The sequence below is a fragment of the Emys orbicularis genome, chromosome 11 (genome assembly GCF_028017835.1).
Source record: "Emys orbicularis isolate rEmyOrb1 chromosome 11, rEmyOrb1.hap1, whole genome shotgun sequence".
Lineage (NCBI taxonomy): Eukaryota > Metazoa > Chordata > Testudines > Emydidae > Emys > Emys orbicularis.
In genome coordinates, this window is record NC_088693.1 from 40259203 (window position 1) to 40276054 (window position 16852).

General features: G+C 41.6%; 1 protein-coding gene across 1 annotated transcript in view; it reads right to left on the minus strand.

Moving 5' to 3' along the window:
• Positions 1-16852, minus strand: part of LOC135885677 (neurabin-1-like) — a 64483-nt gene that overhangs the window by 42884 nt on the left and 4747 nt on the right. The window contains exons 2-8 of the mRNA XM_065413570.1: positions 12156-12288; positions 11158-11278; positions 9458-9562; positions 9116-9236; positions 8388-8540; positions 6607-6660; positions 4105-4334 (exon numbers count right to left, since the gene is read on the minus strand). Coding sequence (XP_065269642.1) covers positions 4105-4334; positions 6607-6660; positions 8388-8540; positions 9116-9236; positions 9458-9562; positions 11158-11278; positions 12156-12288 — 917 coding nt within the window. The remainder of the gene's footprint in view (positions 1-4104; positions 4335-6606; positions 6661-8387; positions 8541-9115; positions 9237-9457; positions 9563-11157; positions 11279-12155; positions 12289-16852) is intronic.

The following is a 16852-nucleotide window of genomic DNA, read 5'->3' on the forward strand; positions in this document are numbered from 1 at the left end:
GGGGTAATGCCCACAAGGTATTTAGCCTGCACATCTTGAAGGGACTATTCAAATTAAGTGACTCATTAAAGAACACTTAACTTACCGTGGAAGACACCTATCCACTGTCAATGGAATTTCCTGCCAGGACTAAGTGAAGTCATGCATGGACATGTGACTTGCTCATGTGACTCCAAACTCCATCTTGTACCTATAATTTTCCACTAGCACTGACGAGGGCTTTGTTTGAAACAATGGATTTCTCTCCACATGGCAGAAGCTATAAGAAGTCCTGGAAACACCTCCATTTTGCCTCTTTCCTGCTCAAGCCTCTGGACCAGAGGTGAGCAAACTGCGGCCCGCAGCTCCTGCCCGGCCCCTGAGCTCCTGCCCCAGGAGGCTAGCCCCCGGCCCCTCCCCTGCTGTTCCCCCTCCCCCGCAGCCTCAGCGCGCCCCGCCGCAATGCTCTGGGCAGCGGGCTGAGAGCTCTTGGGGCAGCGCCGCTGCAGAGCCCGGCCTGACCCGGGGCTCTGTGCTGCGTAGCATGGCTGTAGCGCTGCCAGCCACCAGTGCTCCAGGCAGCGCGGTAAGGGGGCAAGGAGCAGGGGGGGTTGGATAGAGGACAGGGGAGTTCGGGGTGGTGGACGGGGCGGTCAGAGGGCAGGGAACAGGGAGGATGAATGGGGGCAGGGGTCGCGGGGGGCAGTCTGGAAGGAGGGAGAGGTTGGATGGGGCGGTGGGGGGCAGTCAGGGGCAGGAGTCCCGGGGGCAGTCAGGGGACAAGGAGCGGGGGGTGTGGATGGGGCAGGGGTCCCGGGGGGCCATCAGGGAACAAGGTGGGTTGGATTTTTATGGTAATTATCACATTACCTGAACGCTCCACAATTTAATTTTCACATTTTGAGAGGTAAGGTGGAATTATTATCGACATTTAAGAGATGGGGGACTGAGGCACAGGTTAAGGGCAAAAATTGTCAGAAGTACGTACTATAATTCTGGGTGCTCAATTTGTGATATCTGAAAAATCAGGTCCTAGAGTATTCAGCATTTCATAGCCCTCCATATGTTCAAAACACAGCTCCCATTGAGTACATTTGTTGTTGAGAGTGCTCAGCACTTCTACGAAACAAGTCCCAAGTGTCTCAAGATAAGCACCCAGAAAACAAAGAGCATAGTTAGTGGCCGGCTGTTGAACATTCTAGTTTAGGTGACTTGCCCAGCATCATATAGGAAACTGTAACAGAGACAGAGAGATAATCCGCTCTTCAGGTGGTATTCAGTTGCCTTAACCATGAGACCATCCTTTCTCTTCCTGAAGTCCTCTGCCTCTTTCACTACACATCTTCCAATTTTTGCAACAAATGAGGCAGAGGTCCTATAAACAACCTCTTTCAATACAGAACCCCGATTCAATCCGTGTGCCCCCATCAATTCTATGAATGAGGCAGGAGTATTGAGGGAAACCATATGGATCATGCAATTGAACACTATCATAATGCATATGCACAAAGGGCTGAATTAAAAGTTGCACAGACAGCCTTAACTCTGGTATTTCCTAAGTTTTGAGTATTTGACTTTATAAACTTAACATTCTTTTAATTTAGGATTTTGCATCCAATTTCCTAAGTTTTTAAACAAGCAAACTGAAAAAATAAATTAAATCCTGTGGAATTATATTTATCCCCATATGGGTCATTATAAGCAATTTGGGGGCAGGGACTGTCTTTTTGGTTTGTGTATATACCCCCTAGCACAATGGAGTCCTGGTTCAAGACTGTTGCTCCTATGTGCTACAATAATACTAGCACAGGTTGAAACTTTTAGAGCCACACAATAGCCTTCTACCACTTTAAGTAACATAGTATTTGGTAGCAGTAGTAAGTTATTATCCATGTGGACCAGCCATTAGTGCAGGATGAGACACACTTTGCCTGCAAGTCTAACAACTATTTGCTAGACAGCACATGAATGCTGGGACTTAGGAATCCTGGGTTCTATAAGATTATGTCTTAGACAAAGACTATGTCTATTGGTTACGGACCCATCAGCCCTGTCCCCGGCAGTACGTCCCCTTCTGGCACTGCTCCGGTGTCCCCAATTCTTAGCTCCTCAGCTTGTCTCTGTGCCCCACTGCTAGTATACCGCCAGACCCATCCCCCACTCACGATATGATTCTTTCCCCCCTTCCTGCTTATTTCCTTTCTGCATTTGAGTCAGGCTGTTGCTCTTTTCTCCTCCACGCTGCTGGGACACCAGCAGGGAGAACACTGCAAGAACAAAACAGACAGACAACCTCCCTACTTTCAGATCCAATGCCTGATATCACAGCAACCAGGGGTAACAACTGAAGGAAAGTCTTGCTCAGACACTGCAGTCCTTGGCTGCAACATACTCAGTGCGCATAGAACATTTAGAAAATTTTGCTTCCATCTTATAAACAAATCTCTATAGAGTATATGTGAACAGCAATTTTCAAAAACTCTTACGTTGACCAAATTTGGATGGATTTTCACAGGATAACAAGAGGCACCTCTCTGAAGACAAGAAAACTTACATACCAATTTCAAGTCTGTCTTCCAAACATGGAGGGTCTACACTTTCTCTTGTTAATGTACCCATGTCCACACCCTACACACTATTGTAATAATCTTTGTACAAGTATGCCTGTAAGGTATCATTTGAAAATTCATAATTTGCTGGACAATAGCGTCCTAATAAAATGTGAGGGCAACGTTGTATGTGAAGTTAAGATTTCCTTGTATATTAACAACACATTTTCCAAAACACAGCCCTACCCAAACAGAAGTTGGCAAAACAGGTCCGTCCTAAATAAATGAATGTGCGCTCTGCTTAATTTGCATTTAAGCAGTAAACAGAGTCATCAAGCAGGAAGGGGAGAGAAAGAAAGCTCAAACAGATGAGAAAAAAGGAGCAGGGAACATCCTTCTACATAGACTTTTTTGTCTCCTGATACCCAGCTGGAAATGTTTTTCAAAAGGGGTACTGAAACTATAAAAAGGAAGGGCCAACGCCCCAAGACACCCCCCTCTCTCCCTCGCTGCCCATGGCATTCACAGCAACCAGGGGTAACAACTGAAGGAAAGTCTTGCTCAGACACTGCAGCCCTTGGCTGCAACATACTCAGTGCACATAGGGTTAGGGATGAAGCATTCATTGGATTCTGGGAGAAGGGGTCCTGACCTAAGAAGTTTTGTCCAAAGACTGTTGAGAGCATGTAGTGAGAAAACTTTGCTTTGAATTTAACACAGTTTAAGATAGGCACCATTTGTGTTTTATCTTTATTTTTCTTGTAACCATTTCTGACTTTTTAGCCCCATTACTTGTACTAACTTAAAATCTCTCTTTTTAGTTATTAAAACCTTTTTTATCTAATCCAGTGTTTAAATTGAAGTATCCAGGAAACTCCATTTGTGGTGGCAAGTTGTGTGCATATTATTTCTATTAAAGAAATAACAGACTTCATATAAACTTGCATTGTTTAGGAGAGGGCTGGGCAGTACAGGACATGCATATCGGGGGGGGGGGGAATAAGAATGGGGGTGTGTTGGGGTCACCCGGCAGGGTGGTGAGGTAACCAAGGCTGATAAAAGCTGGTAAGAGCCAAAGGGTGGCTGCAGCACACACACAGACATAGCTGGAAGTGACTTGCATGCTGGAGGCTGTTTATGAGCAATCCAGGCTGGAGGCTACAACAAAGCATTTTAAAGGGCATCCCAGGTTAGAGGGCAGAGGTGACACAGCTATTCAGTCTGGATTGTACCATGGTATGTCACACAACTAAACCGCTATTAGAATTTTTAACATTGTTTTGAAAATATATTTTTTCCTACCTGCATTCGCAGAAACAGCTGAACCATTTTGCTGAAACTTCCCCCGCAAAAAGTCAGCCTTTGGCAGACTAGTGGCATGGAGAAATTCAGCCTGAATGGTTAAAGTTTGGAAGAATTATAAGCAACTGGAAACAGGATCTTATAATGGAGAGTACTAAGCAACCTTAACTAGAGGTGTTGCTACTAGCTCTGCCTATGTCGGGCAGATGGAACCAAGAAAAAGACCAGTTTTTTAAAATCTTTTCATGAAATTATTTCACTTTAGTGTACTTACTTCTGTTGATAATCTTTAAGTAATTTCTTGGCCTTGTTGTATTTCTTCTCCAGGGCATCATACTGTTCCTGGGTTTCTTTAAGATGTTCATTTACAGTCTTGCATAAACTTTGTGCCTCTAACCAATAGGTCTCCAACTTCTTAATTTTCTCTTTGCTCTCTTCTAAAGTTTGCTGAAGCTGGGATTTACTTGACTCCCATTCAACTTTTTCAGCTTCAGTAGTTTTTAACTTGAAAGGAAAACATTCAGAACAATCCTTAAGAACTAGATCTTAAGATAAAAGTTAAAAATCAAAACAGCTGCTTAAACAAGCGTAAGTAGATAATAGCGACTAACTTACTAACCAAATCTCAGCAGTATTAAAAGACCACCTTGAATAGGTATACAACCTTTCATCCAGTAGTACCTAAAATGTTTTAAGTCTCTTTATATAGATATCACTTCAATACATCCATCACTTTCCATGCTGTGAGAGTTTTAGAAATAAAAGTCAAGAATCTCCCACACCATACAGAAGTGGAAGAAACACACAAGGCAGCTGGTCCAGCCTATTTCCTTATTAGTGTACCTTCTTGCCAAACAGATACCAAAATAAAAAGAACCCTGGTTTTCAGCTTATATTAACCTTGCTGGATATCTAATTTTCTGTTAACTTTTCTGAGGAAGGTCTACCTAAAACAGCAGAATAAGCCAACTTGTAAATTACTACTTGCTTTTCAATTCTGATCTTAGACCATGCACCTGATGACACCACATTTCCACTTTGAAGCCAATGGGAGTTTTCTGTACTGTTTAATTCCCAAAAGGAAAGCAAGGAAAGGAAGTCATTCTGGAAAGTTGCTAGCAAACATGCAAGGAAAAAGGTACTGAATCAACCTCTAGCCCTAGAATATCAACAGAATATAGTACTTTTATCTAAAGCAGCAGTTCTCAACCAGGAGTCCGGGGGCCACGAGCAGGTTTCAGAAGGTCAGCCAAAATAAGCCAGAGAGCCGGGCCAGTGTTAGCCTCACTGGGGCTCATGGCAGAAAGCCGAAGTCCAACCTCTTGAGGCCACAGGCAATTGCCCTGCTTGCTACCCCCTAATGCCAGCCCTGATTTTTAAATCTACCATATATGCAAAAAAACCAGTTGTGACAAAGCTGGGACATGGAGGTTTTATAGCATGTTGGGGGAGGGCCTCAGAGAAAAAAGTTGAGAACCCCTGATCTACAGAAGGTACAGACACACAAGAGACTACTGCTCAATATGTTTTCCCCTTCCCCTGCCTCAGTATTTTCCTACTCATTGTCAGATTCCCTAGCAAGTCACTAAGGCCCCGATCCTGCAAATAGGTCATCATGTGTGGAATCCCTACACTTTCTCAAAGCCTAACAACATGAGGCCAACTGCAGGACTGGGACCTAGATTTATCTTTTTATTAAAGTTTCCTGTTTAATTTTAGTAGTAGCAGCATTTTAGTGTTCCATCTCATATTTGATTGAGAAGTATTGTCTTTTTGGTTTAAAAATAATTCTCCTCTTGATTTCCCTTCTGTCACGTTGGAATGTAAATGTAACAAGTTAATAAAGAAATGTTCTATAGTTCCAAATATCTGTGTGCTAAGTAGTGTATTTGCACACATGGCCATGGCCCAGTTGTCTAGCTTCTGTGCTGAGGCTGAAAGATATGCAGCATACACCATTGTCACATGCACAGGATGCTGATGAATGACCTTCTCACCACTAACTGGCTGATGAATGCCCTTCTGGAGACAGCAGTAAATGGCCAAAATTCACCAGAACTGGTTGTAACCTGGCTCACTGAGAAGAATGAGGTAGAGACACGCTGCTTTCTCCACACCCTAAGACCAATGTTTCTACACATAAGAAAACGGCTGCTCACAGGTCTCTGTCCTCACCTCTCTCAACAACATGGAAAAGAGGAGACAAAACTTCCCTTTCCCAGAACAACCAGAAACTGTAAGAATGCTGAGCTAGCCCTCACCCAAGCGAAGTTATATGGTGTGCCCTCTCACCCAAGAAGCTTGTGTATTTGCATCAGGGGGAGGTTGGCCGGGGGAATCTCCACCCCAGTTCCCCTTCCTATAACACTCCAAAAACTCCTTCCTAGAAGTGACCACTGCCCCAAAGTGGCAAATATATCCACTGCTCTCTAATTTCTACACAAAGGCACCTAATTTTTATGAAACACCAATACTGAACTGAGGCAAGTTTCTATCCATTGAACTATTCAATTCAATAAATTCTACTTTAAACAATATTATTCAAGCATTTTATCCTATTATAGAATTTCTTCAATCTGTCACAGAATTCAGTATTTGTGTAACCCAGAATTTAGGTTTACAAATTTGTGTCTAGTGTGCCCAAAGTACATGGTGCCCTAGCCTTAAAATAGACATCTACTGACCTTCATTTCCAACTTTTTCTCCTCTAAACATTAATCCTATCATGAACAATGTGAACATTAAACATTGCAAAACTTTAAAAGAAGTAACTTACTCTCTCTTTTAGTTGGTTAACTTCAGCTGTTGTTACTGCATGCTTTAATTGTAGCTAGAATGAAATGTAATAGTTTTGTCAAGAAATATACAGAAAGATATCTGAAAGATTGCAAGGTTTGTTACTAAATATTTAAGGCCTGATTCTCCTCTCACTTAAGTCAGTTTTACATTAGTGTAAATCCATTCACTTGCTCAATAAAGTTACTCATGATTTTCACCAGCATAAAAGAGGAGACCAGGCTCTTACACGTTATATGTTTTTCCAAAATTAAGCTCCCAATTTAAGAAGAAAAGGTTTATAAGGTCTTATGATGGTCATGATTTGATTTTTTTTTATTACAAATATGGACATCTGTATTTGAAAAATTCACAAATTAATTTATGGAAATAGCTACAAAAAGCAAGCAAATTAAAATCATGTTTGAAATGAAGTGAACATGCCAAAAACTGTGAAAGTCAGTAATGCTTTGTAACTGGGCAAGTAGTAAATGCAGTCAAGTGAAAAATACATTAGTGCTGGGTCTTTTTATTTAAGTTCATAAAGAATATCATCATGAAGTATTTTTACATTAAGCTGTATGTTTAAGGAGCAAGACTTTGGTATCAAGAGACTTCAGTAGATTACAGGGCTACATAAAGGCTTCATTTAAGTGAAGAACACAATTACAACAGTATGTCTTCAGAAATCTACTATTAAGTATGCATACATAAGGGCAATAGCAAATTTGTTGAAGACAACCTCTCAGCTCTTAAATCTCACCTTAGATATGTGACTTAGAGGCCCAGAATACCAAAAGTATGTTGAAACAAGTGAAATTATGAGTCTGAACACTTTGATTTAGATTCACTATCAATAGAGAATGGACTTCCACCTAGAGTCATTTCCCATCATATCCCCAAGTGTATAAGGTATTTATGCATGGATGTCCCATTATGGTCTATCAGATTCTCACCATGCTTCCCCAACTTATAACATTGGAAGTTGTCTACAGTCTGGAGTCTGGAATCCAAACTCCCTCAGTATCACCAAGAAAATCAGCTTCACAAAGCCTCTAATAAATCCAATCCTCATTAGAAAGTATTTGAAGCAAGTAGGGAGAAGCATCCACCACTGCCACCACAGGGTGGCATAGCTCTTATGCAGAGCATATTTTGCACAAAAAGCAGTCTGCAAAAATCAACTGTGCACATACTTGTTTACAAAACAGCGTGTTAATCACATTATGGGAAAGGACTATAGTTCAGATACCCTCAATTTTTTTTAGTGTATAGGAATAATATTCCTAGATTTGCCTCATATATCCTTTTAAGAACTCCCACACTACACTGATGGGTAGACAGAAAAATCAAGCCAAAGAAGATGGTTACTCCTATATCTGGAATATGTGAAAATAAGTATTAGTTTGAGTAGAAAAGTTGATAAAAGTAAAAATAAATCTCATCATATAAATGTATCAGCTGAAGCTGGGACCATAGTACACTGGGAAGGCAGTATAAACAAAGCCCTATAATTTCCGATAGTCAACGTCTTTTGATCCAATGCTCTGGAAGCTTCTTTTTTTTAAGCTTCTGAAACATTTATTTTGAATTTTATGTACGTCAATTTTGACAAAATCCCCAAATTTGAAAGGTCATTTACAAGAGGCCTTTTTTGTCAGAGGAAAAAGAAGAATATGATGAGACAGGGCACAAAGGAGATTCATACCAACTTTAGAAGACCCAGATGCTCTTCGGCACACCACATAAGATTTGTAAGAAACCTAGGTTATGTTATTGTACCTCTTTAAATTTAAGAAGAAACTGTGCTGAATCCATATCCAGTGGCAAATTCATATCTTCATTTTCATTTTCAGGAAGATAAAAGACTTCCACAGACTTTCCATGTAAATGTGACTCAAAAGCATCATCATCATCATCATCATAATCATCATCCTAACAAGATATAAAAACATTACTTTACTGAAGTAAACCACAGACCTTTCTTTAATGGCAAAACTCTATTTTCTTAAACATACAGTCTTCAAATAACCCAAAATCATAATTACATCACTTCTGTTGACTAGCAATTGTCCTCTTTCCCTTGTTGGTTGAGCAACTTATACTTATAATGTACTGTTAAGGTAATCTGCAAACATTTTATATAAAAATTCCCCAAACAGAAAGGGCAAGTAAGAAACAACTATCCCAAATGACAGTTGATTTTTAAAATTAACTTCCTCTCTTCAGGTTCCCTTGAAGTTTTCTCCCAGAAGACTGTGTCCTACTCAGATAGGATACCAACCTGAGGCCTGTTGGGAATGTATTAAGTAACATTATTATATGGAGTGATATTTCAAAGTTTATATGTTACTATTATCATTTTTAATCAAGTTGCACCTTTTCACTTTTATCCCTTGGTTGTCTGGTTCAAAAACCTTTAGTCCATTTTTTGTAAAATATTTCCAAGTCATGATTAAAAATATAGAATTACTTTATATACTATATAGCTATTTTATTGGTAGCTATACCTGTTCTGTATCATCATGGGCATAGTGCTGCTCATATAGGCATCTCTCTTGCTCTAACGTCTCACTGATAAGACGAGCTACTTCACTCTGAGTCCCAGGTTTCTCTCTTCCAATTAGAAACCTATAAGAAAAAAAACAAATTAAAAGGTAGTACAGGGCAAGTGTATGTTTAATATATGGTAGCCTGTTACACTGTTGTCTTTGGTGACCACTTACGTTAAATTTACATAAAAACATTTTACACAATTTGCTGCTTCTTTCCCTTCATCTCTTTGTTAATGAACAATTTATTCTCAAGTATTTTTTAAATTATAAAATATGTATATATAAAGAAACACATACCTCACACTGCCTTTGGTGTTTTTTAGCACAGTGGCTGCAAAAAGCTGAGTTACTCCTACTAAACTTATACCATCAACCTCAACAATCTGATCATTTACTTGGATTCTGCAAGACAAATCATTCAATCTTTAGCAATAAAGCTGACAAAAAGATTTTGGTTTAACAAATTATCTGAACAATGTAAATTGAAATTATTATTAATTCTATGTGATGAATATCCCTTTAAATTCTGCAGTATTTAATTTGACAATTTGTTGAGCCCCAGAAGGTTAACAGCTAAAACACTGATCTCCTGTCCCTTGACTCCTATGAAGTTAATCTATTTTAATTTGTTTTATATTTGCCCTGATATTTTCAGCAATTTACATTCTTACTGGCGTTTTGAGTTGTCAACATTATTCTTGTGGGAATGTTTTGTATATGCATATACTGCAAGTGTTTTCATTGCTGCTGTAGGCAAACCTAACTTGTGCCTTGTAAAGGTGATAACTGTTTGGGGATCTGAGATATATAGTTACTAAAAAGCAGAAAAGAAAGTTGAAGCAATCAGATAGTCACATGAATTCATAAATAAAATATTCCTACCTCTGAAGACATAACTGTATCACAATCGTATTAAATTATAGTCTTTTCAAGAGGTACCATACTACGGCTTCTAGATCAATGCATTAGTCGAAAGATGTCACCATGGGGTGGGTAAGCCAAGAAAAATAAATGGCCACCTTTTTCCACAGGCATTGCCAGTAAAGTAAGTGGCATAGGTAGACAAAAATGCCCTGCAAATGCCCTTACCTAAAGCCTACCACTATCTTGGTGAACAGAGAAATCTAGATTTAGTTTTGCTTATTTTGGAGTAGACTTCATAGGTATGTTTACTGATACCGTCACAGTTTAAGTCACATGACTTGGGGGGAAAAAAAGTCCAAAATGAAGTTAATCAAATATTAACTTTTGCAACATTAGACATAGGAATTAGCAAACTGGATCGAACAAATGGTCTATCTAGTCTATTATGCTCTGTCAGCAGCCTACCGCAAATGCCTAAAAAGGAAGGTGTAAGAAACCCTGTTATGGATAAGTATTGAACAATCTTACCATAAGGGAAGGTTCTTCCTAATCAGATAATCAGTGACTGGCTTACGCCTGAAACCATTTATTTCTCTTCTTTTTCTTAGAGTAATTGTGTACAAGATGGAAGATAAAGGGTGAGATTTGCAGCTGGTGTAAATCAGTCTAATGCCACTTAACTCAAAACCACTGTGCTGATTTACACTAGCTAACAGGTATAACATGTTTAGAGTTTTGATATTTAACTTGATATGTCTACTAAGGCTTTGTCATGCTTAACTGAATACCAAACAATGGAAGATGAAGAAATCGGAGATGTCTGATATTAAAATATGCTGTACTGTATTATGTCCTCCTATACTTTGGGATTAGAATAATTTATAATAAGATTTGAGAAGTTAAATTCAATGAAAATTGCAGTTAGTTATCTGATTAAATGTCATAATATTTTAAGAGCATAATACTATCAGTTTTTTGCATTCCAGTTTTCTATAATTCATATGCTGTACATCTAAAAAACGAGAATTACTATATTACATTTTATATATATTTTACTGAAGAGTCCTTGACTGTAAATCATTTTTGCAAAATCTGTTAGCAAAATGGTATGAGCAACTTGAATGAAAACTCACCGTCCATCTCTTTGAGCAGCTCCACCTTCAGTTATTGTTTTTACAAAAATTCCCAGTTTTTCCAGTCCCTGATCTGCACCAACACCCATTCCAATAATACTAATGCCTAGGCCACTGTCACCTATGGGACTCAAAAATTCTAACATTAGCCACAACACATTTTAAAAGGTAGTTTTCATAAATTATTATAGTCATCAATGAAAATGCACATGTGCTATTCCTTGTCTTCATCTAACATGCTCACTGGCTTGCTGTGTCTCCCCGTTAGTAATATTTGCAACATAAAGATAACTCAGACTGCCTGTTTCCAGTAAGATTACAACCCAACAGACTAATACAAAATCATACACCTCTACCCCGATATAATGCGACCCGATATAACACGAATTTGGATATAACGCGGGAAAGCAGTGCTCCGGGGGGTGGGGGGGCAGGGCTGCGCAATCCGGCGGATCAAAGCAAGTTCGATATAACGCAGTTTCACCTATAACACGCTAAGATTTTTTTGGCTCCCGAGGACAGCGTTGTATCAGGGTAGAGGTGTACTTAATTAAAATGATCCAGATCAGCAAAAGCTTTACATCCCCATTATGAAAGTCTGTGTATTGTGAAAAGAGTTTAATGTTACTATTCTATCTAGGCGCCCAACTTCGGAAGCCCCCACACTGTAGTATCTGATAACTTTGGATTGAATTCTAAAGTTTTAGGGGTTTGAGCTACTAAGGGTTCCCATTTTACAAACACTTATGTACTTTATGCATTATGGGCCAGATCCTCAGACTGGTGTAAATTGTCATACTTCAATTGGACTATAACTGAGCGACAACAATTTACAATAAATACTTAATTCAGTGAAACTATTCTGATGCAAAGTAAAACATGTGCGCAAGTCTTTCAAGGATGGAGGCCTAAACATAGTAGAAATACATCTTCAAATGGCTTCAGCCTATATAAGAAAAATCATTTTCACAAGCAATTATTTGACATTTAACTTGCACCTTTTTCAATTTCCACAGGAAACACTTCCATTTTTTCCACCCTCTTCTCTAGTTCATACTCTGCTGATGCTGCCACAGGGTCAACCTCTTCATTACGTCTATCATAAACTTCATTTGAGTAAGTACTGAAAACCTTAGAAAGATAAGAGATCTTATTTTAGTGCAGTTTTGACTCAAACATGAATATCAGAAAGAAAGCCAACCTAACTATTTCATTGTCCTACACACTCAACTTATCTGAGCAATAATAAAGAGGTTGTAGGATTTTGTTTTCAAATCACATATATAGGATAGTTTCAGAGGGGATAATATTTATAAGTGTCAAGCCAAATACTTCAGCACCTTTTTACTTGGATATGAAACAAATATGCACCAGAACTCATGGAGGCATGCTTCTCTCCTCTTAGATAACTAGGAAATGCTATTATAGAGCCTTTATAAGATCGCTATAAAAAAAAAAAATAGAGCATAATCTGCCAATCATTTTGTGCTATGAACAGATGCAGTTTGATTTTGCAAGAGATTCGAACTGTCTCCCAGAAAAAGGAAATACCATGTTACATACATTACTATATTTAGTAATCACTGCAGTTGAATGTTTGTTAAAAATAAAGTGGTAATAATAAACTCTAATGAATAACCATGGGGGGAGGGATAGCTCAGTGGTTTGAGCATTGGCCTGCTAAACCCAGGGTTGTGAGTTCAATCCTTGAGGGGGCCACTTAGGGATCTGGGGCAAAAATCTGTCTGGGGATTGGTCCCCCTTTGAGCAGGGGGTTGGACTAGATGACCTCCTGAGGACCCTTCCAACCCTGATATTCTATGACTAAGATAGCAGACCACAAAGGAGAAGAAATAAATACTATATCGACAGTGTTTTTTATTTACAATGAATGAAAATGTTCATGCTTAAATATATAGTTTTCTGCTGAAAAAATAAATAAAATCAAGGTATAAGGTTAGGGGAAGGACAAGTCCCCGGCAGCAGGGGAGGCCACCCCGCTGCTGAAACAGTTCCTGCCCAAGGGCACCCACATTCCTGGATGGTGAGTAAGGCCAGGGCTGTCCATACTCATACGCAAAGTATGCAGCTCAAATTTCCTGGTGCCCTATGTAGCTGCATGCTCCTCCAGCTCCTGCTCTGCCTCTTCCTCATGGCCCCCACCCCTGCTCTGCCCCACCTCTTCCCACCCCTGCTCTGCCCCAGCCTCGCCCCCACTCCCCTGAGGACTGCAGCAGGGTCGGGCCTGCAGTCACCGGCGGCGGGAAGTGCAGCAAGGGAGTTGCGTAGGGCATCAAAATGGCTACGGACGGCCCTGAGTAAGGCCATGACAGCGGAGCTGCAGAGGGTTCCCTGCATGGCTGTGGGGCTGGTGACACACAATCCTTGCAGGCACAATGTGTGGGGGAGGCTGCGGTCTTGGTGAGGCAGAGCAGAGAAACCCAGCCAGGACAACAAGGAGGACAACAAGCCTGTTGCTGAATGGCTTCTGCCTGGGGATGGAGCCATTCAGGAGCAGAGTGGCATCCCCTGCAGCTGAGGGCTCATCCTCCTCCTCCTCCAAGTCCTGGTCTGGGGGGGTCGCTGCTCTGCTTGTCAAGACCGCAGTCTTCTCCACACCTTGTGCCTGCAAGGATTGGGTGTCACTGGCCTCGCTCTCTCACTCCAGTGACGGGGGAGGTTGCAGAGGGCTCCCTGCACAGGACTGGGGACACCCAATCGCTGCAGGCGCAAGGTATGTTGGGGAAGCTGTTCTCACTGTTACCGATGGATTTTTTTCATTGATTTCAGTGTGTCCGCTGAAATCAACCTTTAGGAACATCTACTGAGTTAAATCTAATCCTGCCAAGCCTATACTGCACTGCCAAGTTCTAGCCACTTCTACGCCTTTAGTCCAAAGGTAGATTACATCAATATTGGTCCAAAGACAAAAAATAGTGACATTAAACTTGTTTTCCTGTGTGTTTGTTTCCACCAGTGTGGATTCTGGGATCTGTCTAGCTATATCACCCAGGTAGGGAAAAAGGCACTAAAATGAGTGGCCAGAAGCAGCAAAGAATGGGATAGAAAAAGGAAAAATAAATCACAGTAGACTTGGCCTACACTGGGAATGAGGAAGTAGTGAACTAGAACTAGTTGCTATTTCTCATCTTCTCTTTCTCCCTTCTCATCGGCTGCTGTGGAGTACTCCCTTAGGCTCAGGCAGAATCAGTCAGGCTCTTATCCTGCTCTTCCTAGGACTCCCACATCCCAGAAGGGAACTTAACAAGGGAGCAACCAGAGGTACTTGCTCCTCCCTTCCTGCAATTCAGAAGATGTCTAGCACAGGAGCTGACGGGCAGCAGGAATGCTCAGGGAACTCCCAGCTCAATCAGTGCTACTTTGGGGATTACAGGGAAGGGAGTGTACCATAATTATATGGCTAGTTTAAACGGTTCCATTTTTTAATTGGTCATGGCTCAGGTAACTTTTTCAATTAATAATCAAATATAAGGTTTTCTTCTTAACACAGCTTACTCCTGGGGGAATTCTGCGCCAAAAAATAAAAATTCTGCCAATTTTGTCAAAATAATACTTTATAATCATGACCGTTTCAATTATTTTGGTAATTTTTTTCAAAATACGTTTCAGCAACTATGTCTAACAACAGAAACAAAAAAATTCCTCCAGGAGTAGAGTTAAGGAAACCCCTACAATAACCCAGTTCCTGTTTCTCTGCCCCCTATCCCCCAGAGCCCAGCCACCGGGCACCCCCCAGCCCAGAAACCCACAACCCTTCCCCCTAGAGCCCAGCCATGGGGCATCCCTCCAGCCCAGACACTCGCACGCACCCCCTCCCCCAGAGCCCAGCCACCACCACCCCCAGCCCAGAAACCCACAACCCTTCCCCCCAGAGCCCAGACACTTGCACGCACCCCCTCCCCCAGCCGCAGGGCACACCCCAGCCCAGACACTCGCACGTGCCCCCTACCCCCAGAACCCAACCACAGGGCACCCCCGCAGCCCAGACACTCCCTACTCCCCAGAGCCCAGCCGTGGGGCGCCCCCCCAGCCCAGACACTCACACTCCCCCTCCCATCCAACTGTAGGACCTCCCCAGACCAGACACTCGCACCCCATTCCCCCCCAGAGCCAGTGATCCACAAGGAGAAACAGCCTGATGCTAGGTCCCACGCTTGTACAAAGTTTCCTGTAAGCCTCCTCCTTCCTTCAGGGTGTGCTGGGAACTACAGCTGCTGGGAATCCTTCCCCTTCCCCTCTCCTCTCTGAGAGCTAAGCTCTGTGGGTCCAGGTCCAGTGCCCCCTGGTGACAGCCAGCAGCTCTGCAGCCTATTTCAGGGGGGGTGAGGTAGGCTGGGAGAGAAGGAAATTCTGTGCATAATATTAATTTCTGTGCAAATTCTGCATTGCGCAGGGCGCAGAATGACTCCAGGACTAACAGTTGCCCTGAAGTGCCAAAAGTGGCTTATGTGCCACAGCTTAGACACTACTTCTATTACCCCAACATAAGCGCCAATCTAGACAGTGCTATGTCAACGGAGAGCTTCCGTTGCTTGCAGAGTTGGTTTTATTATGCCCACAAGAGAGCTCTCTCCCGTCAGCATGGAGCATCTTCACCAGACACCCTGCAGCTGGATCAACGCAGCTGTGCCGCTGCAGCGCTGTACATGGAGATATTCCCTAAGTTACCACACGGAAACATGCAGAACAAGGCGCTTTTAGGACTGATCAGAACATCTGTGCCACTTCCTAAGTACAAGACCCAGATTCCATGCCAACCCAATTCTTTACACTTCTACTTCAAATTGGCTTTCCCCCCCACTATGTTATGCTCCTCTATGGCTGTTTCAATGGATATACACCCTTTCCCAGACAAGGCAGCAAGCTCTCATCCCACCTACTGTCAGCAGCCACCGTAGCATAGACTCTGGGGTCAGCTTTGTGCCAAAAGTCCCAGGCATCTGATGAAAGCACATACTATCATCCACTGCTGCTTCTAGGGTAAGGAAGAGAAAGCAGCAGGAAGAGACTGCTCATACCAAGGAGGATGACTGGGAAAAAATGTTTGTGGTAGTAGAGAGCAAAGCAGAGAGAATCACTGCAGGTAAGGTTTCTCAAGTCAGCCCCTTCAACCAGCAACTCTAGCCCTCCTCCCTGGCACATTGATTTACCAAAACCCTAATTACATCCATGTAGAAAATGACCAGTTTTGTAATATTTAGACACAGTGTCTTGGAAATAATGACTTAAGTATTTCTTACTTTGTATTCTACCGGCCAAGCAATCGTAGCCCTATTCTAATTGCATCCCCTTGCCCCCATTTCAGCAAATCCCTTAATCAACTTTAAGAGACTCTCTGAACATAATCTGGAACACCAAACACCTGTCTTAACTTGATAATTTGTTTTCACACTCTCTTAAAATAAAAAGTTAGGAAGGATTTTATATAGTACTGACAAGAATAAAGGATGCAGTGTATCGGGTTCAAAGGGGCCAAGGATCAAGTCTAACGTTGTCCAAAAGGATCATATGAGGAGGTACAAAGAGAACAGAAGTCAAAGCATTTGTGAGAAGAATGGACATTCCACTGCCAAAAAATGAAACCTCTCAGGCTTCAAACAACAAATGCCGAAGTATTAACACAGCAAGTGTCAGATTAAAATTTTTCTTTCCAGCCTGTTGAGTTAAGATCTCA